This window comes from Martes martes (genome assembly GCF_963455335.1).
Source record: "Martes martes genome assembly, chromosome: 3".
Taxonomy (NCBI): domain Eukaryota; kingdom Metazoa; phylum Chordata; class Mammalia; order Carnivora; family Mustelidae; genus Martes; species Martes martes.
The window spans coordinates 51708527-51735370 of record NC_137890.1 but is presented as its reverse complement, the minus strand read 5'-3'; the positions used below and the strand labels follow the sequence as shown (position 1 = coordinate 51735370).

At 44.7% G+C, this 26844-nt stretch overlaps 1 protein-coding gene across 3 annotated transcripts; it reads right to left on the bottom strand.

The window, feature by feature from the left end:
- Window positions 1-1389: 1389 nt before the first annotated feature.
- CNMD (chondromodulin) lies at window positions 1390-26844 on the bottom strand. Of its 3 annotated transcripts, none has more exons than XM_080799221.1 (7): window positions 26623-26844; window positions 26051-26191; window positions 20841-20981; window positions 13759-13872; window positions 9717-9870; window positions 5548-5714; window positions 1390-1930 (listed from the first exon to the last, which is right to left on the bottom strand). In XM_080799221.1, exons 1-7 carry the CDS (start codon window positions 26773-26775, stop codon window positions 1715-1717), a joined length of 1086 nt encoding a protein of 361 aa, XP_080655347.1. In that variant the 5' UTR covers window positions 26776-26844; the 3' UTR covers window positions 1390-1714. The 3 variants fall into 3 exon arrangements, with proteins under 3 accessions (XP_080655347.1, XP_080655348.1, XP_080655349.1); XM_080799222.1 differs by having other exon boundaries at window positions 1396-1927; XM_080799223.1 differs by having other exon boundaries at window positions 1396-1924.

Below are 26844 nucleotides of genomic sequence, written 5' to 3'. Positions count from 1 at the left end.
GAATGCTTGTTTGCCTGCTTATATCGTGCATCTTCATACCTCTGACTTTACTGAACTCCTTCCTCTGCCTAGAATGCCCTTCCTCTGTCACCTTTACCCAGCTAACTCCTACTCATTCTTGAAGACCTAGCAAAGGCATTCTCTTCCTCCAAGAAGCCCAGTGCTCCCATCCTTACCAAGGCTTTTTGTGACTGTGAGTCCTCATTATCTCTGTCTCCTGAGACCACAAGCTCTTGTGGGCTGGGATCACTGAGTCTTTGTGGTGGTTTGGTTTTTTTTTCCCTTTTTGTTTAGTTCTAGAATCAAGTACCTGTTGCTGGACAGTGAGGTTGGAGATGATAGGCAGAACCATTGACACACATTTGCTTAGTTAATAGAGTAACAACCGTTTTTAAAGATTAAACATGTAAAATTCCTATCTATGCCAAACAGTGTGACCATTGGACGTATAATTCTGCATGTGTCTTTCCTTCATATCTTTTTCATGTGAGACCTAACTTAACTGTATATTCCATTAAATGCAGACATACAAATGATGATCTGATAACCAGGTTTAAGAAACTGTTAAGATTTTACCAACTTAAATTGGCAAACTAGACCTACAGTAATACGGTTTATTTAGAATATGGGACTGGAGTGAGTCATGATATCAAGACCTTTCTGTCATCTCTCTAAATCATTGTATTTAGAAAACTTTTATTTTCCTTAAGAAAGTTCTTTGTCTCTCAAACTGAGATTCAGAACTAAAATGTCAAAAATATGAAATACCTGCCCATTTACCTGATCTAATATTTCGGTTTCTAAAGACAGCCCTTGTTCCTAAGAGCCTTTCTGTCATTATAAATAAATAAGCCATTCCTCTTGGCCAGATCTGCCAGGCAGCACTGTCAGTCCTATCACTATGAGAGTACATCACCAGCCTGATTTGTACTATAAAGGTAGATACCACTCTGCTTCTTCATGCCCAGTGACCACTGAACAGATTGAAAAGGGTGTGAAGACCTGCTTTTCAGAATGTGAGTGAAAGCCCTTCCGCACAAGTCAGATTTATCTTCATTTTCCCTCTTTATCCTAATGCTCTTTTCCATGGGGTGACTCCTGACATAGAGCAGCCCCCTGTTAATCACATGCCTGCACAAACTATAAATTACAGATTTCCTGTGAGCTTCACCTTGAAGTTGATACTGCTTGCTTTCAGGTAAATTCCATTATATGTCCCATTTTACTCTTTTGTTTGTATTTTTATGTGGGAACTTTGGAGCACATTTGCAAGACTGGGAAGAACAATAAAGGTTAAGAACAATGGAGGAATTCTGTATAAATAACAACCAAAAACAATTACTTCAGTGACTTGATTAAAAAGAACTCAAGTGTACAACTGAGATCTTTGACGTTGTAAGTGATTTTTCATGTTTATTTCAAAGTAGCTTGGGAAGTTAGTCTTATTAAGTAGGCCTATTCGCAAAGCAAAGCAGATAAAAAATAGCAAGTAGTAAAAAAAATTGTTATGACATTTTAAACTACCCTTTCAGTACATTTGCACATTCTGGATAAAGTTCTGTAAAATAATTGAGAGCTTCTGGGAAAGGTATCTTGAGTAACATTGCTCAAATTGAGTATGAAATACTTTGTGGTCCCTTCAGCATCAAGATGCCTCATACTCTGGTTGTCTCTTGAGTTTTTATGATACAAGCCCCAGGTACATGAAGTGATTTCACACCATGCCCAAGATGCGGGCCACCCACCAGCTACATGGCATGACAACTCTGCAGGCCGAACGGCAACCTTGATAATTATAAGGCCATGGGTAGTAGCCCCCCAGGGGCTCACAGATCTTCTGGCAATGAGTGTAGCTCCGTCTACATTCTATACAGCAGATTCCTTCATGATCCAGTCTAGGGTCAAATGTCATGCCTTCCCCCTCCTGCTGCTGTGAAATAAAAGGTAATTAGTTTGTTTCCTTCATAATAAAAATTTTGTAGCATGCACATTATTCTAAAGTAAGATCCTGAATGTTTCATTGGTACAAGAAATCAGCATAATTTTCTGTAAGAGGTTTTCAATCTTATTAGACCCTTAAAATTCAGAATTCCTTCTAAAATATCAAGGAACCTCCATCTGTCACTGGCAGGAAGGTTTTTTGTTTTACAAAGTTTCTCCGTGCCTTTAATGAGCCATGATTCCCACTCAGTAGTGACTCAGCTTGTTTTAAGTTAGCTAAACAAAAAGGAGACATTGAAAAGTAGCATTTCTGCAACTACTGACTTTAAGTTAGTGGAACACTGATGCCATTTTGTACTGATGGCTTCCAGGTCTCGGAGCACCTTTTGAAATTCATTGATCTGGGATAATAGATTGCTGTTACAATTGCACTGGCTGAGAATGCTGGCATCATTTAGATTCTGCCTTCATTTCAACCTTAAGGATTCTATAACACTCAGGAAAAGGCACCATATAATGTCTAAAAATTAAAGACCTTAAACTTTATTTTCTAGTTTCTATGTGCCATTATTACTGCCTAAATAAAATTATGGATGCAGTACAAATCACCTACACATTCCTCATTTTCACTGCTGGAGATATCACAGAACTGGAAGGAAGCTGACCTCTGCCAAATCTGTGTATCTGGTTTTCCTTTTCATAGGTTCCTAGGGGTTTAGATTCTGAATTCTCTGTTACTGAGTTACATTGCCAAGCCCTTAATGTGTATTCTTAATTCACTTGAAATCTCTCCTTGAGGGACTCGAACCTGGGGAGATGCAGCACCAAACATAGATTAGGCCTGAGCAAAGTGAACCTTGGAACGCTATCACCTTTTCTGGTATACCAACAAATCTTACCTTTTGGTGGTGGTTGGGGGGGGGGGGCTTTTTATTATTGGGAATATCAAACATACTGGAAAGGGGAAAAAACTGTGAACTGAACATCTAGTTTTGACAGTTCCACTAACCTTTTGTCAAATTTGCTTGATCTTTTCTTAAGTATTTTAAATTTTGAAGTGACTTTAAAGAGAATTGAAGGTATTGTGACGTTTCACACATACATACATTAGGGTGTGCCTCTAAAACAATATTTGCCTACATAACTACGATGCCATTATCATACCTAACAAAATTGACAATTCCTTAACACCATCTGATAGAACTTCTGTTCAAATTTAATTGTCAAAATATTTCCCTTACTCTTAAACCATTTTTTTCTTTATTCTTCAGACTCTTTCCATTTTCCCCCTCCTTATCTCTCAAACTAGGTTCATCTGGGACAGCAAAAAGAAAACCACCTCATTAATTGATTATAGCTGATTTTTTCCAAGGTAGGGGAAGTCAAAAGCCTGTCGGTTGAGGCATTTTCTCATCTGAGGGTTCAACAAAGGTTTGTTAGGATTTCAAAGCTGGGAGGAAATCTCAGGTTGTTGCCCCAGGATATCTCCTGAAAGGAACATGTGAAGGACTGAGTGTCTAGGGAGATGTTTCTTCTTAAAGCTGAGCACGAAATAAAGGAAAAACTGATGAAGAATTGGAGTTTTTCAAGGAAAATGGATCACTCAAGTCTGGAAGCAAGACAGGCAAAGTCATATCCTGCCCCTGTGAAGGGGCTGATGCCCTCTCCCTTGAGCCAGATTTACCTAGCTCAGCTACCTGGAGATTAAACTATAATTAAATTTTCTGTTTGCCTATTCATATATATTTCTCTCTTTTTACTATTTGAGCTTTAGGGAATGAAGTACTGTGGTGGTCCTGAATTTTCCAATAAGCTTGGGTCATTTAAAAAAATGCTTTTTGTTCTAAATCTTTCTAAAATATGTCAGTCTAAAACTAGAAAATAAATTTGCAACACATGAAACACTATAAAACTGAAGAGGCTACACAGGAAAAAATAGATGAATTGGCCTATGAAAAGATGCTCAACCTTACACATAATTAAAGACCGGCAAGATGAAACAATGAGAAGATACAATTTTACATCCAAGAGACTGGTAAAGATTTTTTTTTTTTTTGAAGTTTGATAATAAATGAGCCCCATTCGTTACAATTGAAGACATGAAGCTGGTGTAATTCCTTGGGAGACAATTTGGCTTCCTTCATTAAAAAATGTAAAATTACCATCTCCTTTGACTCAGTAGACCCATACATCTGTATTTATGCTAAAAAAAAATTCCCACACATGTACAAGAGATACATATATAATAAGACTAATAGTTAAACTGAGCAAGGTGATGCCTACTGTGTGCCAAGCACTGTCCAAGAGCTTTGCCTGCATTACGTCATTTACTCCTTCCCGTGACCGTGTGGGGCATATACAATGTTGTGTACTATTAATGGTATTTTCTAAGAGCAAAAGATAGGGTGATAATTTACATGTCCACCAAAGTAAGACTAGTTAAATTTCTGTACATCTATCCACACAATGGAATATGATGTGGCCATTAAAATGAATGAGGTATATATATGTAGGAGACAGCAATCTCCAAAATACTGTGACTGGAAAGAAAGCAAGGCATAGAAGTTTGTATGCTTTATGGTGTTAAAAATGTGTTAGTGTGGGGACGCCTGGGTGGCTCAGTTGGTTAAGCCGCTGCCTTCGGCTCAGGTCATGATCCCGGCGTCCTGGGATCGAGTCCCGCATCGGGCTCCTTGCTCAGCAGGGAGCCTGCTTCTCCCTCTGCCTCTGCCTGCCACTCTGCCTGCCTGTGCTCGTTCGCTCTCTCTCCCTCTCTCTCTTTCTGACAAATAAAATCTTAAAAAAAAAAATGTGTTAGTGTGGTACACTCTTATGCAAAGAAAACTGGGCTGTGGGAAAGGTGTCTGAGATGGAAGGGTGTCTGAGATGGAAGGGTAACATTTTTTACCCTTTTATAAACTTTTAAAAAAATGCATGTATTATTTTTTCATTTAAAATACTAGTTACAAAAATTTATTATTCTTTTGCTCCCTTCACTTACGGTAGATAAAATTTTTTGAAGATTTGAGAAGTCTTTAGCACGTTAGTGCCATCCTTATAAATAGCAGTGCCCAGCGTTTCAGTCTGAAGTGTTTTATGTGTGTCTATGAGTCTGTCCCCCACCTGGACTGAGAGCCCCTGAGGGCAGAAGTTAACTCCTCTCCGCATGCGCAGGGCTTGGAAAAGAGCAGGTTCTCAGCAAATGTCTGCTGAATGGATGAATAAAGTGGATATAAAGTGGGGGGAGAATACTTTCATTCCATGTGTTGTCCCCAGGGCACATTCTTGGAAATGTTTTTTGGATAACCGAATTCCTGATACGAATTTGTCTTTACGGATTTGCCTATGACTCAATAAAGGGGAGAGCACAGAAAAAACTTTGAAAAAGGGTTACAACAAAACTGGATTTCACACTAGAGAGACCATGCTTAAGTGTCTTACCCTCATTTTATAAACTTTGTGACAAATTCATATGTATTTTTTGAAATAATTGAATAAAAATCCAAGTTGAATATTAAGTGCTCATTTGAAACCTCAAGTAGAAATAACCACCACTTCAGTGTTCAAGGGATATGTCTGAGTAGTCATGAAAACTGCAGTACGTACATGGTAAGGGTTGTCTGGGTTGAAGGGTTCTGAATCCTCTTGAACACTAGGTCTGGTTCCGTTACTTGGTCCTCCAGGGCCTGGGTTGCCCTGTGGTCTGCTGTGTGGTCTTCTTGTAGTAGTTGTAACAATTTTTCTTACCAGTTCTCTTCTTTCTCTCTGGATTTCTTAAAAAAAAAAAAAAAAAAAAAAAAGTTTTTTTGCTGTAAGTTAATTCATTTATTTGGATAACTGAGGAAGTATTATGTTTATCAAGGTAAAAGCATAAAGGGGTATCAAAACACATTCTTGTCTCATTATTGAAATTTGTATTGAGGAATTTTTAATAGTTTTAGAGTCTTAGGTTAATACTTAAAGATACAGATAACCAAGATTTGGTTTTATACTCCTGAAGGAGATACTGTGAGACAGCTGACAAAAATCCATTCTCAATTCTCTGTTTCCTTACCTGCTTCTACTATAGGGACTGAGAAAGTAAAATACCACTTGTTTCCGCAGCCTCCCTTCCAATTAAGAGAGACCAGTTGGAACATTTCTGGCCAGTGAAATGTAAGCAGAATATATTGGTGCAGTTTCTGAGAAAGCTTTTGATTTCTTGATAAAAGAGGACTGAAACAGCTTTCTCTATCTTGTCTTCTTGAACATATATCTGGGTTATGAGAGGCAGTCTGTGACCAGAAGGGATAGGCGTAAGGATGATAAACCAGTATGCTGTGGGTAGCAAACGGTAAGCTAGGAAAGAGCCTTGGTGATACCGCTGAGTAGCTGCTAATGTCAGAAACCGACCTCCAGACTTCTGACTAAACCCTGTATTTATTGAAACCACCAATGATCAGGTATTCTGTTACTTGCAGTCCTGAGCATTCTCTTTCGTCGTTTTTTAGTAGGCTCCACACCCAACATGGGGCTTGAACTCACAACTCTGAGATCAAGAGTCACATGTTTTACCCGCTGAGCCAATGAGGCATCCCAAACCTGTGTATTCTTAGTAGATTGACTGTATGTGTATGAAGCTTTATAGTTTTCAGGAGATTTGTTATCTTGGCTGATTTTTTTTTTTTTTAAATCCTGTAGGAGGATAGAAAAAGCAGATACTTTTATACATGAGGGCATCAAGGCTCAGAAAGACCAAGACACTTGGCCAGGATCATAGAATGGGTGACAGAAACAGGAGCCAAACGTGAACTTCTCTGGCTCCCAGCCCAGTGCTCTAGTTGCTCACACCACCACAGGGGGCCTGCTGCGTGACCCATGGCTGCCGAATAATACGTGGGAAGTCGCACACAGCTTTGGCCTTAGTGTCTGAGTCTTTCTTCATCTGTAGAATGGGGATAATGTATCCAGTTCACAGAGTAGTGATAGAGAATAGAGCTGTGTCTAAGGGTTTTAGCATAGCATTTGGCATTTAAGTACTCAAATGTTAGGTGATGATGACTACATAATGCTGTGTTATTTCTGAGAACTTAGATGGGCTTTACGGCCACGTGAGCTTCCACAGATAACTTCTAGGTGTCTGAGTTCATAGTTGGAGAAGCATCACGGAGCCCTGGATTCAAATCTCAATGCTTTTAACTAACTGAATGACTTAAGGCAGGTTACTAAATCTCCGTGAACCTTGGTTTCTTCATCTATAAAATGGGGATATTTGTAATTACCTGGACAGTTGTAGGTAAAGAATGACTGAGGATAAAGCCTTGGGCTGTAGCACAGTGGCTGGCAGCTGGCCCCCAGCCAGAGCTCAGCCTTCCCTCTGACCATGTCCAGCCGCCACTGTCTCTGAAGGCACAGCTGTGTGATGCTGATGACCTGGCTGCTTAAGGATCCAAGGCAGGGGTTGCTGGACCTTGGAGTTGGGGAGCTTTTATTAGAATTAGGTGTTAGGGACCAGGCATCCTCAGAGCGGGTTTCATTTCCTTGATTTTATGAAAGACGGAAAAAATAGCCTCCATCTTTAATGTGTGTAATATTCTGCCCTCTAGCGACCCCAGCAATTATTTACCCCTTCCCATTTAGGTGGTTTCCACTTTTCTGGTGTTGGACCTAACATGTACTTCTGGGGTGGGTGTTGTGAGGACTGAATGCTTTGGGCGGTGAGGGGCCAAGCTACATCTGGGAAGTACGGAGCTTGCTTTGCCAAAGGGTGAAGGTTCTCATCCCATCAGTCACACTAGCTCCGTAGTCACATCCCCACTCACCCACCCCAATACCCTGCTCTGTTACTTTTCCATAGCACTGCATAGGCTGCCATATGATTTTCTTTCTTTCTTTTAGATTTTATTTATTTATTTGGCAGAGAGAGAGATCACAAGTAGGCAGAGATCACAAGCAGGCAGAGAGAGAGGGAAGCAGGCTCCCCACTGAGCAGAGAGACCCATGCGGGGCTTGATCCCAGGACCCTGGGATCGTGACCTGAGCCGAAGGCACAGGCCTTAACCCACTGAGCCACCCAGGCGCCCCTGATTTTCTTATTTTAATCTAGTGTTTGTTTACTGTCTCCCCTTGCTACAGCGTGAACTCCCTGAGGGCAGGGATTCTTGTCTGTTCTGCACCAGTGCATCCCAACTACCTCGAGCTAGTAAATGGCATAGAGTAAGCCTTCAGAAAGTGTGTGTGGAGTAAATGAACGAGCTCCTGGGTTAAGAGGCTTGTCCTCAAACAGAAAGTGATTAGAGCTCTACATAGTTGTAGAGTCAGAGGCTTTTGTCCTTGACTGGATAAGGGACAGGTATTGGAGTAGTTCCTGGGAGGTGGAAAGCAAGAAGGCCTGCTGCATGTGGGCGCAGGTGAGGAATCCAAAGCCAGCACTTGGCAAAAGGCCATAGTATTGAGAGTTGCAAGGGCCCACTGGAGCAAGAGCAGGGACAGCAAAAGTGACTCGGTTTGGCAGCCCTCTCCAGTCCCTGCACTGGTGACAGCCACTGCTCATGCCACTCCTGACTGAGCCTGCATGTGGCCTCAGGATCCTTCTCAACTCACTCTTCCAGGAAGCCACTGCTAGTGGTTTATAAATTGGATCCTGTTGGCTTTGCCTGGGCCAGAAAGTAACCATCTTATCCAAGCTTTGGGACATAACGAGACTTGTGACCTGTAGGAATATATTAGGGGTGAAAGAATCAGAAGCCTGGACTCTCTAAGCCTAGTGAGGGCTTTTTGTTTGTTTTTTTGTTTGTCTGTTTTTTGCTTTTTGTTTTTTTTAATTGGGGTAAAATAAAATTCACTATTTTAACCATTTTTAATTGTACAGTTGGGGGGTGCTACGTGCATTCACATTGCTGTGCAACCGTCTATCTCCATAACTTCTTTCATCTTGTGAAACTGTAACTGTTCCCTTTCAATAATCACTGCCCCTTGTCCCTTCTAAGCTTGGTGGTTTTAGTGCCTGTATTTTATTATCATGCTGCTCTCTCTGTATCCCATAAAATATTTCAGAAGACAGAATATATCTCAGCTGTGCTGGGAAAAAGGTCTTTCTTCTACTCTTGAGTCACAGCTCCAAAGTAGGCCTTTGGGGTGGGGTGGGGAGCAGTAGGGCGACTGGTGGTGAAGAGTGAAAGGACCCCTGGGTACAGAGAAATTCACGACAGAGTTGGCCCTCAGGGCTCACCTGGCCTTCACCACCCACAGAGAGCTCGAAGGTGTGTTCCAAGCTAGCTCTGAACCCCAGGGCCCTTCATTACTTTTCAAGGGACTTGGAAGCCGATGCTCGAGCCTTGAACTTGAAGAATCTCAGACTATACCCACAGCAGCTTTTGGCTGTCCCATAATTCTAGGTTTGAACATAATAAAGATTCAGCAGTATGACAGCTTCTTAGTCCCTTGATTCTCTGCCATAGGAATAAAAAAATGTAAAATTGGAAAGCGCAAACAACTTAGATTAAGGGGCAGAGCAGAAAAAGAGGGGGGAGTGTCATAAATAAAAATGGCAGATAATGCAGTGGTATTCTGCCTCCGTGATCCACTTCCTGTTAACCCTGCTGCTCAGTCCCTTCCCTAAAACATTCATGGCTGTCACCTGCCTTCTCTTTGATCTTTCTTGCCAATTACTGAGACACCATGGCACGCATCCTGATGTGTCTTCCTTGTTACAGGCTCAGGCCTGTGGAAGGCTCACAGGAAGCTCACCCAAACAGGGAAATTCCCAGCAGCATTAAGAGAATTTAAAATGTTACCTTTTGGATATGTTGGCTTAAGCCAGAAAATAGGAAGGTCGCCACAGAGTTCTAAGACCTTAGAACTCAAGAAGCTGTTGTCCTTTACAGGCTGGTCTACAGCCACCCAGATAAGAGAATTTTCTTCATATTTAACTGGCATGATCTTGCCTTCCTGCAAGTAAGTAAAAAGGAAATGCATTGAGCAAAGAGGACAATGAAGCATGCTGTGTGTTTAGAGTCACGTGCTGATAGATTATATCACCTAATAAAAACTTAGAACTGCATGTGTGTGTGGGATGGCGGGGAGTTGTGTATGTGTATGGGGTATGTAGGGTGTGGGGGTGTGTACATGTAGGGGGTATGTGTGGGGTTGGGTGTGTGTGTGTGTGTGGTCTGTAGTATGTGTGGGCATTTGTGTATGTGGGGGGATATGTAGGATTGTGTGGTGGGTTTGGGGGTATGTATGTGTAGAGGGTGTGTGTGGGGTTGTGGGGTATGTATGTGGTATGTGTATGGTGTGGGGATATGTGTGTGTGGTGTGTGGAGATTTGGGGTATGTGGTGTGGGGTGTGTGTGTGATGTATATGGGGGGGCATGTAGGGTGTGTGGGATGGGTGTGGGGTTGTGTTATGTGTGGGGTGGTGGGGTGTGTATGTGGTGTGTGTGGTGAGTGTGGGGATTTGGGATGTGTGATGTATATGGGGGATATGTAGGGTGTGTAGGGTGGCTGTAGGGGGTATGTGTGGGGTTGTGGGGTATATATGTGGTATGTATGTGGTGTGTAGGGGGGTGGGGGTGTGGTGTGGTATGTGTCTTGTCTTTGTAACTCTCTGTACAATATTGTCTTTGCCCCTCTCATCGCCCTGCCTTTGGATAACTGAAATGTGTGAATACTGAGTGTCCTGAGTGGAAGTGAAAATTACTTGATACCAACTTTGAGACTTAGGTTAATCTGATGTTTTTGATCAAAGATTTTTTGAGGAAAAGCAATTGAACGGACTCTGAAATCCTATAAAGGATAGAGGAGCCCTTCATTTGAAGTGAAAATCCTTTGGGGTTTTGTTCTGCAGCTTCTGAACAACAATGGAAAAAAGCAAGTGATTGGTTCTTTAATGTCTTCAGTTCAAAGTATTATTTAACATAAACCATTTCTACATTTCCCAGCTATAACAAAACACATTTCAGGTGTCCCTCGCATCAACCACACCACTGAGATTTCAAAGCTAAACCCTGGATTTTCTTCTACAGCAAGATTCTGAGAACCATCTGATAACCCAGAAGACAAATTTATTTTGCCAGGTTGTTCCTTTCATGTATTTATTAGTTTGCAATAGGTTGGAGAAATTAAAATGTTTTCTCCCTATTTTTAGCTAAAAGCAGCACTTCATTTATACTTTCTCCCCCAGGCTTATGGTTGCATTAAAACAACTTAAAGTTACTGGAGGAGGCTAACACTCAGGTAATGCACTTATTCACCTTAAATTAAATGGCTCCATCCAGGAAATGAATGCTCTTTGGGTATAGCAGCATTTTAAAGTCATACAAAACTGATGAAAAATTTATAAGACCAAGTGGTGCATAAATCTACCCCATCATAAGCTAAAGCGTGCGGGGAAAGCGTGGGGTGCTCAGACCTAGGCATCTTACAAGCTGGCGATGTGCAATCAGCTTGCAGCACATAGTCTCAGCTGCACACCCTGCCTCGCCTCTCCCTGCCCCTGCCACACAGCCCTGCTTTTGTGTGAGGCAGCAGTGTCCCCGCCCCCAGGAGAGACGCTGTCTGCTCCCTTGCTCAGATCCTCCAGTGGCTAGGGCTGCCCCTGTGACCAGTTCTAAACCCTGCAGTTCACACTGAAGTATGCTGGGGGGCTGAGAAGCCTTCTGTTCCTGATGAAAGGGAAGTCATGGTTGGCACTGCTCAACCTCTTCCTGACTTCCTTCCTTGATGCGTGGTTGATGATTGGAGCTGGGAAGGAAAGCCCAAAAACATCAGCAATGCTGTCCCCCTCCGAACATCGCCTACTATGGAGAAAAACAAGTCCTTTTGTGTTTCAGTCACTCTGAGTGTAGTTTTCTGCTACTGACAGCTGGACACATTCCCAATTCACACAAACATGTTGCCTGAATTTGGCTTTGTCCACCAGAGGACCCACCAAGCACAATAGAAACAACGTAGGAAAAATAATTTGCCTCTATGGTCTAAGAAAAGAATCAGATGCAGACGAAGCTTGAAAATGCTAAACTGTTCATCACCGTGAATTATTTCTATATTCAAATAATTATTTTGAATTGCTATTTGAAATAGTGAAAAACAGAAGATGGCTGAAGTATTCAAGAACAAAAGACTTAAATTATAACCATTTGATGACATATGATACATCCATTATAATCTACATTTTAGAACTAAAGATAGTAAGAACACAGAGCAATATGACTTTAATTATGAAGAGTATCACACACACCCACACACACATGAAAATAATTCACCAAAACATTAACATTAGTATTAACATGAACATCTGTGGATTAAGCAATTGTGGGTGATTTTCTTCTCTATTCTTTTATGTATTTCCCAAATTTTCTGTAATGACCCAGTATTGTTTTTAGAAAATCAGAAAAAAGGGGGGCGCCTGGGTGGCTGGGTCGGTTAAGCCTCTGCCTTCAGCTCGGGTCATGATCCCGGGGTCCTGGGATCGAGCCGCACATAGGGCTCCCTCCTCAGCCCGGAGCCTGCTTCTCCCTCTCTCTCTGCCCCTCCCCTGCTTGTGCTCTTCCTTTCTCGCAAAGAAATAAATGAAATCCTTAAAAAATAAAAATTAAAAAAAAACTACTTGTTTTTAAAAAGCCCCGGAAATGTACTGCAAATTTAGGATTAGATCTCGGTCAGCTGTGGCTGGAGAGCTGGCCCTTTCGGAAGCCAGGAGAGGAGAACTGCTTCTATGGCCGTTTACAGAGAACATGTAAAGGATTCTGTGTTACAGAAACGGAGTGCTAGGACTGTTAACAAAATGGTAATGTGATAAGAGAAGCTCAAGGCTCAGAACAAAGGAGGTCTGGGTGTCATTTTTATAGTATGTACTATTACGGCCAGCTTTAAAAACTCATGGTTTGTTGTAGCTTTTGTTCTGTTTTGAGACACCTGCTGCTGCTCCTATGACAGCAAACAATTAGGCAGTTTCCAGGCACCTCTGCTTACCCTTATTTTTCTTCCTTTGCCTTAAGGGAGCTGATGCTGGCTTTACCTCCCTCTCAGGGATACAGGGAGGACCAAAGCTGATCATAATGGAATTAGTAATTATAACAGCAGCTGTGTAGTCATTATCCAGTAGGTTCTAAGGCCCTGGGGACAGGAGGCAGACCCTTAGTTTGTAGGTGACAAAACTGAGGTTCAAAGAATTGAAGCCACATCCATACTGTCAGAGCTGGGATTTGAACCCATATTTTTCGATTTTTGATTTTCTTCCCACCATACTCTGCCACAACTTAAATAGAGGACGATGACGCGTGTAGCCACGTTGTAAGCCCTACAGCATCGAATAAATGTAAGGTAGTAGATGTGTCTTTAGAATTCTGGGCAATTCCTAAAGTAAATTTTTATAAAGTCAAGCTCAAAGGCAAGTTGTTAATAATAAATGGAAGAATTATGCTTAAAAAATCTCACGAGTCTGACACATAGGAAAGGAATTAATACATGTTAAGGAGCTTCATTGGGCTGAACTCAAGCCAAGGAGAAGAAACTGCAGGGGGAACCAGCTCGGCTCGGAATAGGCGCAATGGTTTAATCACCACCCCCCCCAAAGTTGCCTGGTGCTGAGGGAAGGGACCTGTCGCTGCTTTCCAGCACAGGCGTGGTGATCGGCTGCTGGAGATTTCCAGGAGGGATTCCCACTGAGTGGAACTGAGGCTAGGAAGCTCTCAAGGCCCCTTTAATGAAGATTCTATCATGAGAAGTCCTTTGTACTGTTTTCATTACTAATCAGTTCCCTCCCCAACATTAGGCAGACAAGGGCCATGTGAAGACCAAGCCCTTTATCTGTCAAAGCATGCCACCGGTACCCACCAGCTCAGAAGCGATGCTCTGCTTGGTCACGGTGCCCACCTCAGGAATGCGAGCCTTCACCTGTGCTTTGATGTAGCACTTTTCTCCTCCAGCAAAACGGATTCCGGTGATGCCCTAGGAAAGAAAAGTTTGTCCATCCTGCTATGCATTCATTCGTTCATTCAATGTATTTAACCGCGAGACGGTCCCTGTTCCAGGCACTGGGTATAGGGATGAACAGAACGGAAGAATGTCTGCACTCACGGAGCTTACCTTGTCGCGTTATTTACCAAAAATTAAAAAAAAAAAAAAAAAGGTGAAGTCCGGTGGCGGCAATTGCCACAGAGAAAAATAAAGCCGAGTGCGAGGCAGAAAGGATCGAGGATGGTACTTTCGACGGTGCGGTCGCGGAGACCCCTGCCGGGGGCTGAGACTGAGTGTGCTAGTTGCTCCGTCAACACGGGCAGGCTCAGAAGAAACACTGCCTTGTCCCGGCAGCTTTCTCTGGTCCTCCCAGGCGTGCCTCCTCCTCCTCTGCCTTCCACAAGCCTTCCTTGCCCCGCATCTGGCGCTTAGAACTTCGTGCCACTCCTTGTCAAGGTTCTGTCCCAACTCAGTTATAAGCCTCTTGACATTAATATCTGAATCTTTTTCTTTTTGGTGATCCCACAAAGGTTCTCCAAAGATGTGCACCCAATTCATGAATTCCAGGAATTCAGATTTTGCTAAGTCACCGAGGCAGGGAAATAGCAAAGCTCCCTACACCACCGGGAGCTGACCTTTGTTCCCAGACCTTACCGGAGGACTTGGATGCTTTGTTTCTGTCCCCTGTGAGACACAAGCAGTGTCTCCTGCTTGTCTCACTAGGGACCAGCCTCCGGGGCCACATCAGCCCAGGACTCCAGGCTCGGCTCACGGCTCAGGCCCAATGCTACAGCAGGTGTACGAAGCCTGACAGTACGTTCTGTCCCAAGGGTGTTTACTTCCACCCTGGTGGAGAACCTGTGGCTTTCATGATGAGTGAGTGGCCAAAACCAGAGGTAAAGGCCTACATATTTTATGCCCTAACAACAGACACCTGCAGAAATCCAAACGTCTCAACTTGTTAATCTTCTGTTCAGTTGGGATGAATGTCAAGAAGATCTAGGACTTGTTCCAGTGTCAATGCTGCCGGGGTGTGTGTGTGGGGGGGAAGTGCTCAGAAATCTCTCGGGGTTTTGACTCAGGACTCGGCCCTCTTCCACGAAGAACAGAGGACATTGACGGCCAATTCTCCTGTATGTATTCTGAGAGCCAGCAGCCCTACGGCTGAGGGGCGACGTGCCAGAGCACAGAGAAAGAAAGGCTCCTTCCTCCTAAAGCCCCTTGTGCTCTGCCTTGTGCCCTCATGGGCCCTGTTCACATATGTGACACATGAGTCCTAGCATCACCTCTCACCCAGAGAGAGGGGGTAGCAATATCCTTGTCCTCTCCAGGAGGAGGGACTCCCTGCACCAAAACCACCTGGAGAGATTTTAAAACCTTCGATGCCTGGGGGAATCTCCACAGAGACTCCCACTTAACTGGCCTGGGCCAGTGCCCGTCAGCAAGCTCCAAGCGTCCAAGCTCCCCACATGGTTAGAAGGTATAGCCACGGTGACAGAGCACCAGTTCAGGGAGAAAGAACTTACTCCGGATCACAAAGTTGGTAAATGACTGAAATAGCCTACTATACACGGAATGTTTCTGTCCCCTCACCCAGATTCCTATGTTGAAACCTCCCCCCAGTGGGATGGATTTGGAGGGAGGGCCATTGGGAGGTGATGGTGTCCCTCGAGAATGGGATCGGTGCCCTCCTGAAAGGGACCCCGAGAGCTCCCTCACGCCTTCTGCCCTGTGAGGACACAATGCGAAGGTGGGCCAACTACAAACCAGCGAGCCCCAAGAGATGCTCACCTGCTGGTGTCTTAATCTCGCACTCCCTGGCCTCCAGAACTGTGAGCGATTTATGGTGTTCAGAAATCCCCCAGGCTGCGGGAGTTTGTCACAGCAGCTTGAACGGGCTAAGACACAGCCTTCGAATCCAAGTTTCTTCTGTACCAGCGGCGCACAAATTGCCCTCAAAGACCGGATCAATAAAAACCGCGCTGGGCCCCACCCCCGGAGTTTCCGACGCTGTAGGTCTGAATGGGGGCTGCGCTTCTCTGTTCAGGGCTACTGCCGCTGGTGGCCCGGGGAACACCTTTGAGAACCACTGCTCCCTGCTCTCTCCTTGGCTGCTCTTATTCTGCATGTGAATCTAGGGCTCACAGTTTGAAAAACAGAAGGTGGTGGCTGGGTGGTGGTGGTGGGGGGGTGATGACTGCCGCCTTCATTTGATATGTTCCCTCTGTCTGCAACCCCCACATTCTCTGAAGGTGAGTTGCAAGGGAGGAAACACCATATTGCCATTACCATATCCCCAAAGGACGGGGCTGAGTCTATTGAAAGATTCGCAGCCCTGAATGTGAATCTAGTATTGAGCTAGTTCTGACAGTCTACACGCTGCAAAGAGAACTGAAACCCCACAGGGATGGGTCCTGTGGGAAGGAATTCACACATATTAACCAACTTGTCTGGCTACAAATCCATATCAAGCAGCCAGATATATTAAGAGATTAAACAGAGGGAATGGGAAAGCACGGGAAAGCCAAGCAAACCCCTGTTTCTGCAAATAAACAAGGCCTTAGAAGCTGGTGCTAATGAAGAAATTTGCTAGCAAAGATAATGAGTGCAGAGTCCAACGCTCTAGCATTTTTTAAAAAATGAGAGTCAGCGATCTCATTTTAGCTGCCCATTTTTTTCTGTCTAGAGGATCTTATGGATTTCTGTGGGTTACACTAGAAGTTTCCAAGAAGGGGTCCTTCCCCCAAGAGGGCACTTTAGAAATCTTACAGGGAGTTTTTGGTTGTCACAAAGACAGGGTGGTGGGGGGCTCTCCTGGCCTCCCTTGGGCAGGGTCCAGCGGGACCAGATCCCACAGAGCCCAGGGAAGTCCTGCAGAACCGAGTGCCCCGGGGCCTGGCTGGAAAACCTGGTTGGAAGGATCTGTGCCTAGAATCTAACATGCTTTTACGTATTGACACAACATGAGTTCTGGCACAGTCTCAATGCACGAGGACATTCTAAGGAATGCAATTACCACGAAAACGGACAGAAAATGGTGCTTTGTTCACTGTTTGAGAAAATAACCTGGTATTTAATTTGCCAACACACACTTAAGTCAGTCGGTATTTTCGGCTGTGGCACTGCGAGGGATACCCCCTCTTGGAGCAAGCGTGTGACGTCATGATGTTTCTAAGTACCTCAGACTGAGCGTTTGCATAGGCAAGTCCCAGTTACAGTATGAGTTGCTTTTGTCTTATGTTTCTTTGATGTTATATTTGGGGCCATATTGATTTTTGTAAACTTTTTTTTTTTTTTTTTTTTTTTTTTTTAGTATAGCTGACAATGTTACCTTAGTGTCAGGCGTGCAAGATAGTGATTCAACAAGTCTTCATGTGGTGTTGTGCTCACGAGTGTAGCTGCCATCTGTCACCGTACAACCTATTACATGCCCAATATATTCCCTGTGCTGTGCCTTTCACCTCTGCGACTTATTCATTCCATAACTGGAAGCTGGTATCTCCCTCTCTCCTTCACCCATTTTGCCCATCCCCTCATCCCTCTCCCCTTTGGCAACTATCAGTTTGTTCTTTGTATTTATAGGTCTGATTCTGCTTTTTGGGTTTTTGTTGTTGTTGTTGTTTGTTTATTAATTTGTTTTTTAGATTCTACATGTAAGTGGAATCATACGGTATTTATCTTTCTTTGACTTATTTCACTTAGCATCAATCTGTCTAGGTCCATCTACCTTGCTGCAAATAGCAATATCTCATCTTTTTTATGGCTGAGTAGTATTCCACTATAGATATATATACCATATCTTCTTTATTCATCTATCAATGGACACTTGGGTTGCTTCCGTATCTTGGCTATTGTAAAAAATGTTGCAATAAACATAGGGGTATATATATCTTTTTGAATTAATGTTTTCATGTTCTTTAGGTAGATACCTAGTACTAGAATTATTGCAACAAATGGTATTTCCATTTTTAATTTTTTGATGAAGAGTTATATTGATATTTGAAATCACTAACCTACCTACCAGGTAGGTTATGCTATTCTTTATCCTTTCCTCCAGCTTTTTAAATTCAAATGTTCAAATATACACAAAGTTAAAAGAATTGGGGAGTGAACACTTGTATATACCCACCAGCTGATTCTATCTTAATTTCTAACCAGGGTTTACATTATATAAATGAGTCATTAGGCCAGAAAGAGTTGGCTTAAGCCAACAACATTGACGCTTCTGAGGGTAAAATGTTTTAGAATGTAACCCATACACTCTGAACAAACCCCCCCCCCCCCGCCTTTGTATTCCTTGGGGAATACTGACAAAAGACCCTCCTTGACTCACCTCAAGTCAGTCTCCTCTGAGTCCTCCTTTTGACCAGGCCCCAACTGTGGGCTCTGCCTTGGTCAGTTTATTCCAGTTTGAGCAAGAATTCAGCTGACTTGGCCTAGATCTGACCACCCTTGATACCTGATCACCCTGGCTTGCCTTTAACAATAATCCTGTTGGTTCAGTTTAGTAAAGAACTACTCCATAGCTTAGTAGATTTTTATCCACCAATACCCCTACCCTACTCCTTGGCTATAAACCCTCACTTTTCCTTATCGTATTCAGAGTTGAACACAATCCTCTCTCCCCTACTGGAAAACCCCACTGTAGTAACTTCCTTTGAGTGTGGCCTGCCTTCTCCTTTTTAACAAGTGGCCTGGATAATATTTTCTTTCACAGTATACAGCCTAGAGCCCTTTGTTCAGGGCTATTCTCTTTTGCGAGGGCTTTTTCCCCCACTGGCTCTACTAAAACCTAGGTGGGATCCTAGCTTAGCAGGGGAGACTGTTCACTGTTCACAATTTGGGGCCTTTCCTAATTTGGCTCTACCCCTCTGCTCCCCTTCCCCACCTTCCACCACACTGGGCTCCTTAGAACTCAAGAGTGGGCCTGTGCATTTGTATTCGGGACTCCTCTCTGGGTCTGGAAAGCCCTGCCCCTACTTCTTTGCTGGTGGAAATCCTCATCATTCTTCAAGACCTGATGCAGCTGTCATCACCTCTGTAAAACCTCAGCTCCAAGTTGCCAACAGCTGTCCCCCACCCCCCTCACCCCCCACCACTGGTATGTTCCATTCTGTTCATAGCTCTGTCATAGCACACTTCCCAGGTGGACCTGAAGTCACTTCTGCGTGGCATGTCTGCCTCCTGGCCTAGACTGCAAGGACCTTGAGGGAGGGACCAAGTGTCAGAGCATCCCTCGTGCTTAGCACTGTCCCTTGCACACAGTAGGCCTTGATAAACACCTCTTGAATCTAATGGATGGTTTAAAATATAGGAGAAAGTAATAGTGCAGGTGCCATAGTGGCTGATTCATGTGTTTTCAAAAGTCCAGGCTTGTTTAAACCCCTAACAGGTTCCATCCATCAAAAAAATGTCCTACTCACCAGTTCTGACTTAGAGAAATGTGGAAGCTATCAAAGAGAATTGATCAGTTTATAAAATATTTGTGGTCCTGTTGGCCTAAGAGAACAAAACACAATCAATACCATTATTAGAACCGAAGGATTATAAAACAGAAATATAGGTTTGGGATTAAAATATTTTAAAAGTGTATTCCTGATTCATGCACGTTTGAGAGACATAGATCTTTTCTTATTCATCTGTGTAGCTCCCTTTGCGTATCTTGATCTTGTGACACATCGTAGGTATTCAGTTCTGTTCTGGATTGAATGATGTGTGTGGGGGAGCTACATTTTGTCATCTTTCATTGAGCAGTACAAAGAGAAAATGCTTTTACCTTGTCCTGGGTCTAGCAGTAAAAGCCTTTAATACGTCCAGAGAAATTATCTTTGTGCATTGACCAGAACCATTCGCAAAGCTCCGACTAAATGGTCACATCCAGGGGTGCAAAGCCCATCCCTCCCCCTGACCCCCAGTCAGAGCCCACTCTGAACATAGCCAGTCCTTGTCACAGCAAGGAATACCTAACATCACCCATCCCTGGGGCTCCAAGGTTAGCATCTGTTTGGTATTCAATGGGACTTGTGAAATGCCTTTTGGCATCAGCAAGGAGAGTTTTTTCATTCAAATGAAAAGCATCTCTAGTTTTTCTCATCAATTGGAGCAAGGCAGGTCGATGAGATGTTTGTAGGCCAATAAACTATCAGAAGAGACATTATTTTCAAGTGCCTTTTTTCATTATCAAGTCTCACCTACTCATCTACAGATTTAACAGGAGAACACAAACAGTGATGCCTTTTCCTCATCTTTGAACATGAAGAGAATAAAATATTTACGTGGGCCAAGAGGAGAGAGGGCCCCGAGGGCCGCTGTGTTGAGGTCCTACACTGAAGCACGGTCGCAGAGCTTGATGTGTCAAATTGCCTGTAAATTGAACTTATGAAAACAAACGTGTTTGCCCCTTTCAAAGGAGACTCGAATGTTTTATCTGTAATTGGCCATGGTCAGAAAACATAGGATTATGGTAGGGGAATTTCTCCATGCTAATTTTCTGGATTAAATGGGAAATCTGAAGAATGGAGAGAAGTATGTAAGTAGATCCCACCTGTTGTTGATGAGATTGCCAGGTCATTACAATTTCCCTCCTCTCTGCAGGCTCCCATTTCAGACCTCGGAACATTCTGGGGGGTGCTCTGAGCATTTTATTCACTGTGTTACAGAAAGCTGCTTGGAAAGAAATAGCTCTTTCGCGTCCTTCTGCCAAGACTTTTATGTAGTTCCAAGTACCTGTTCTTTTCAGTGCCAAGGTGTTGTTTTTTCATTTAGAAAATATAAAGGAGAAAGAGTGGTCCTTTCTCAGAGAGAATATGCTGCCTAATGTATGTGAATTAGTGGCGCCATGACTGCCATAAAGAACAGTTACCATTGGGTTGTGTGTGAGAGATGTTGCTTCTGCCTGGATTAGGAGAGCCTTGCAGGCTTGCCTGGTTAAACTCTCTAAATGCATGAAATATACTTACATTCTGGAAATCATTAACTTCAATTGCTTCTTCAGCTCCACTTCCCATTTTAAAGGTCTCCAGGTTGTTCCCAGTATCTATTTCCATTGACCCATCTTGTAATTTCCCATTGATACTCATGGTATAATGGACATTGTAAATCTGGAACGGAACACAGGAGTCAGTGATGCTTCCCTTTTAGAGCAATTCAGGGCTTATCTTTAAACCTGCAGTATAGGAGGTGGCTTTCACATCTGTTAGAGATATACCGAATCATCATTAATATATTTACATATAAGGGCTTCATCTGTATACCCAATCACTTAATACAATGATTTCTTTAAAAATGCCTTAAAACCGAAAGCTCTGGTAGTCTCGGATACTTATTCAAGTAGGGAAGTGATCTGCGATCCTGGCTGCGCCCTACAGGTATCTGGGTAGAAGCTCCAGCTACCGCACATGCGTGTCCTGCCTGGGTGAGTCGAATCAGACCCTGTGGGGATGGGGCTTGGACGTAGATCTTTCTTTTCCTAGATCAGTTCTACTTTGCAGTCAAAGTTGAGAGCCATCGATGGATAAATGGTTAACTGGGCTGTTAACTGAAGAAGTCTGCAGTGGCACCTCAATTTGAAAGGTTTTTACAACATCCTCTGGTATACAGTGAGGAGTACAGGCAGGGCTGGGACATGCCGGATGTAGAGCAGCGCTTGTGGAGATCAAGGTCAATGTGCACATCTGTTTCAGCTCAAAGTGGGAGTTAGTCATTTTAATGACTATGGGACAGGCATATGGTGTCGTAGGGCATATTGTTAGGAGACGTGTGGGGGAAGAAGGGAGGGAGACTTGGCATCGGAGAAGAGCAGCAGTCCACGAATCAGAAAAACGAGGGGCTGCACCACTTATCCCTGGGTCTTGCGAGGTGCCTTGGGTGTAAAATGAAGAAGCTGGGCCATGTAGATGGTGTTCATTTCTGTCCTTCGAGCTTGGAGGCTTCACAGAGATGGCCCAGAGGTGACGGTGGCAGACCAGATGGGACTGTGACGGTCGTCCTTTCTCTCCTGTCCACCTACAATTTAGCTAGAGCGGCTCTGCTTGCTATCTGTGTTATGTGTTGGATTTCTGAGTAAAATCTTAAAAAAAAATAACTCCATGAAATATTTTTTAGTTTACCACTAAATTAGATCACCCAAAGGGCTCTCTTAGTTCAGACATCGTGTAAGTACCCTAACAAAATAACTCACACATTGCTCCTGCTCAGTGTGTGGCTACCCTGTGTGAACTTTCTCTGTGTTGTGGGGTAATAGGTGGGTCTTACCTTCCCTCTCTTCCCTCGCCTTCCCTCTTTCTTGTTCTGACTTAGAAGCAAATGTATGTGTGTGTATCTCTATATATCTTATATAACATAGAAGATAAAATCTTTAGAGAGGAAGGATCAAGAACTGATAAGAGACACTTGCTACTTAGTGTCAGGTCAGTAGGTCAGAACTGCAAATAGCTCAGATTCAATTCAAGTCTGATTTTCTCCCTCATTATGAAGAAAGACTGCTACATGGACAGACCCTGGAAGAAGTATCTGTTATTACCAGGTCATTACTTGTAGAAAACTCATTATCATGAGACCCACAGAGCACAGTTTTATTTTACCAGCAGAGATGTAGAAATGGCTTTGCAAAGCAGTCCCCTTCTGGGCAACGGCCTTTATTCCGCAGCACAGAAAATCCTGGCGCGCAATTTCAGCCGACCATCTCTCCCGTGCCCTTCCGTCCGCCCTGCACTGGGATCCCTGCGGTATGCTGTCCCCCACACTTGCCCGATCACAAGAACCACCTCCAGTGGTTCTGATTTACCAGAATCTGGAGCAGAGCCCACCAGTCTGTATGCCTTTGCATCTCAGGGGGTCCTCGTGATCAGCCCAGTTTGGGAAACCTGTTTTCTTTGGCTGAGCCGGTGCTTTCTGCAGGTAAGCTTTAGAAAGCGGGCTCTGTTCTGTCCCTGGGCTCTCTGAGCAGCCACCACCCACACGGGCTAAGCATGACCGTCAGAGGGAGTAAGGCAGACCACATGTGTGTGAGTTCTTGCTGCAACAAATGTCCTTCACTTGTACAATAAGAGGCTGTGTGTGTGTTTGAGAAAACATTGCACATAAGCTTTTACCCGTAAGACAATGCAAAATTTCACAAATGAACCATTTCCAAGTTCTTAGCCGGTCTTAAGGAGACAAAATTAGAATACTAGAAGAGTGGTTTGTGGTCCTAATTTTCCTTTCCCCCACCCCTGCCCCTTTGCCCGGAAAGAAGCTCCCTGACCAGGCAGAGGACCCGCATCATTTGTAACGTAGCTCAGCCGATCCTACAGAAGGAGCGCACTGTGCACGGGGCCCCTGTGGGAGGCCGGTGCCCTGGTGAAGTGAATGGTGGGAGGGTCCAGAGTCCAAAGCTCTTTCCAAAGTCCTGGGCCCTGAGCTCAGGAGACTGGGCTGGTGGGGCAGTGGTCACATTGTCTGCTGAGCCCACAGAGCTGTTGGCACCTTAGGAGATTTCTGAATACAAGGGAGTTTATTTAATTTGCCCAAATTCTGCTCCATACAGTGCTTTTTGCAGCCAGGAATATTTGCTAATGAGTTTCTAATGAAGCCTGGGTTCTATAAGATTCATGACATCATGATTGGGACACTCTCTAGAAACATCAGTCTGAGACTAAAGGTCTCAAGCACTGATCTCATCCCCTCCTCCCACAGAGCAGGGTTGCTGGCTCTCTCTTCTTGGTGGGACTTTCCTCATATTTCAATGCCTGTTCCATTTACAGTCACGTGGATGAGACGCGGCCTCAATATTTGAGCCCAGGCACTTGTCCCCCAATTATGAGCACTCTCATGCTTCCTAGTCCCCAAGCTGACTTCCCATAAACCTGTCCTGAGGGGATTTGCCCATATGAAAGGGAGAGGAGGGGAATGACAGCTGGTTCTCCTCTATAAACTAATATAGAGGGGCGCCTGGGTGGCTCAGTGGGTTAAAGCCTCTGCCTTCGGCTCGGGTCGTGATCCCGGGGTCCTGGGATCGAGCCCCACGTGGGGCTCTCTGCTCAGCTGGGAGCCTACTTCCTCTTCTCTCTCTGCCTGCCTCTCTGCCTACTTGTGATCTCTGTCTGTCAAATAAATAAATAAAATCTTAAAAAAAAAAAAAAACTAATATAGAAAAGCAGAGCGTGGATCCTTCCTGAAGAGTGGGGAAGTCCATTTAGTGGTGGATGTCTTTTGTCTGATGGAGACTTACCTTTTTGGATTTATGTTTTGTTTGGGCTATTTATACTTGTCTTCAAGGAAAGCACACCTGAGCGTGTGCTCCGCAGAGAGGGTGCCAAATGGACCCTATTTCGTGTTTTGTGATTTGTTTTTCAGACTTAAGTAATCTAGAGCAGCACCAAATATTTTGGGAGTAAAACAAAACAAAACAAAACATGATTTTCTGCATTCTTCTGCCTGTACAGGAAATAGAAATAACTTTGATTGTTGGCAATAAAACGTGATTCACTATTCCTCTGTAGTCTTAGAATTTAATACTGCTCTCTTGAACCAGACTCTTGCGGTGAAGTATGAGATGAAAAGACAGAGCCTCACTTAGGATGATCATTCAGTCTCTCTTTTTAGAAGCTTATCAGTTAGTTGTATTTACCTTGAATAATTAAATGCCAAATAGTATTCATTTGAATATACAGCATGTCTAAAATCCCTACCCCCCACCAAAAGCAAAGCTATTTTTATCTCCAAATGACCTATACCACTGAGGCTTTGTCATCTAAAAGATAGCATTTACAGTGGAATACCATACAATTTCCCAAGGGATGACAATCTCAACCCTGCTATTAATGGAGATGGAGATCTTGAAATCATTCTCCTGTTCGGATTTGCTGCTTTCAAACATGAGTATCTGGCCTAACTTCTATATTTAAAATACAAATACATTAAGGCACTTTTCAAATATACACAAAATACTGTGCAGTTCTGATCTTACAAACTGATGCTCGTAAATTTGATATAGTATCTCAAACAGACTCAGTGCTAAATGGCATGATTATCTACAGTAGGCATTTGAGTTAAAAATACAAATTATGCAGTGACTGCAGAAGATGTGATGTGTAAAATGGTTGAATTGCTTTCAGCACCATTTTCTCTAAGTACTGGAATTCGTTCATGCTTTGAATTTCATGGTGGGAGAGAGGGGTGGGGTGACAAACAGCAGTCACAGATCCTCTGAGGGTAGTGATTAAGAAAAAGCCCTTTGTGTGCATCCTGGAGATGGAATTCTTTTCCATTAGTGGAAATAAGCTTATACCAGGCCTGGCAATGGTCATCAAGATAAAATGCACCCCCCCCCCCCCTTTAGAGAGGTGAACAAAATTCAGAGTACTTTGAGAACACCCTGGAATTCTGCCCAGTCATGTTAGAAGCACTTTGTATATGCTTTGAGAGCCAATGGAGCTTTAAAATAAATAGTTACATTCAAAGAAAGTAGGACAGCAGTTAGTGAAACATTTACCATTAAATCACACGTGACTAGGCCAGAATTGATTTTTAAAGAGATTTGCCACCTTTAACGAAGTTAGCCCATTTCTTTTCCTCAGGGCAAGAGAGAAGGGAGCATTCATGGACAGGTCATATGCAGTGAAAGAAACAAAAACTCTTGAAAGGTCAAGTTCATCCCTGCTACTGGGTCTGACTATTCCCCAGGCCCAGCTTTGTCCTAGGCTCTTAAATTCGTAGCCTTTCTCGGCTGGGAAGGGCCTTGGAGATGATTCAGCTCCATTTCTTCCCCAAGGCCGAGGCCAGACAGGTGAGGAGCCTCACCGACAGTCTCAGGGCTGCTGGCGGCAAGCGCCAGGCTGAGATCCGCGGGAAGGGGCCTTCCTCCAACTGTCCCCTGCGTTCTCCCGCTACTCTATGTTTTAATATTCCCCCTTAAAACTCTGACTTGCTTCTCAGCGAAGCTGCCGAGAGCAGCGTGGTGGAATTGGATGAAGAAGGGAGAAGGTGCCCCGGGGGACTTAGAAGAAAAGCAGGGGCAGGGGCTAGAGGGTCCGCGGGCAGCGGCGGGCGGCCCCCAGCGGCCCAGCGCTTTGGCTCCACCTAGGGGGGGACATGCGGGTGACAGTGAGGACGCCGCCGCCCCGCGCGCCTCCCCGCCCCGCGCACCCAGACTCGGGTCCGCACCCCGCGCGCCGCCCTCTGGACTTACGTGATTGTCGCTCCCCTTCCAGAAGTAGAAGGCCCCGATGGCCCCGAAGAGCAGCAGCACCGCCCCCGAAATGAGGACCACAGCTCCGACCTTGAGCAGCCGCGCGGGGCTGGAGGGCTTCACGGTCACCGTGGCGTACGCCTGCGGGCCGGGGCCGGGGAGGTCGGGGAGGGGGGACTGGTCACGTCGGCGCCGCCCGCACCCCCGCACCCCGCACCCCGCATCTCCCGTGGAGGTGGGAAACGGCGCGTCCCCATTTGTCCGCGCTCGGTCCCGAAGGTCCCTTGTACTCAGGCGTGGATGTGCGATCAGCAAACTTTTGCCCGAAGAGGGCCAGGGCCCCGCGGCTGTGCACGCTGCGCCCGCCACAGGACGCCCGCTCCTGCGTCCGGTCCCACCCTCCCCTTCACGGCCGTCTGGGGTCCCGATAATCCTGCACACGCGCGGGTTTGGGCACCAGCCTCCCAGATTCGGTGGCGCAAATCCCTGACTCTGGGCAGTGGATTCGGACCCCCCGCGCAAAAGCCGGGCCCTGCGTGTACACTGACTCGGGTATCCTGAGCCCTACTCACCGGGGGACTGCAAAACTCGACGTCGTCAGGCCCCACCAGGGCGATGGGAACTTTGTCGGAGTTTTCTGTCATGGCTGTGGCTGGAGGAGTGAGGCCCTGGCAGCCTCTGCGCGCGCCCTGGGCTCTGTCCCGCTGCCCCGACGTGCCGGGCATTTCAACGCCGCGCACACACAGTGCCCTGTCCCGCCCGGGCCAGCCCAGCGGTCCCCACCCCTTCCAGAG

Bases quoted from the DNA above. Each gene is read 5' to 3' on its own strand.
- CNMD (XM_080799221.1), bottom strand. From the start codon at position 26,775: ATGCCCGGCACGTCGGGGCAGCGGGACAGAGCCCAGGGCGCGCGCAGA. The intron at 26,192-26,622 runs GTGAGTAGGGCT...CCCGGCCCGCAG, and splicing joins TCGAGTTTTGCAGTCCCCCG to GCGTACGCCACGGTGACCGT. The intron at 1,931-5,547 runs GTACGTACTGCA...TTTATTTCACAG, and splicing joins ACCCAGACAACCCTTACCAT to CAGCAGGAGGGGGAAGGCAT.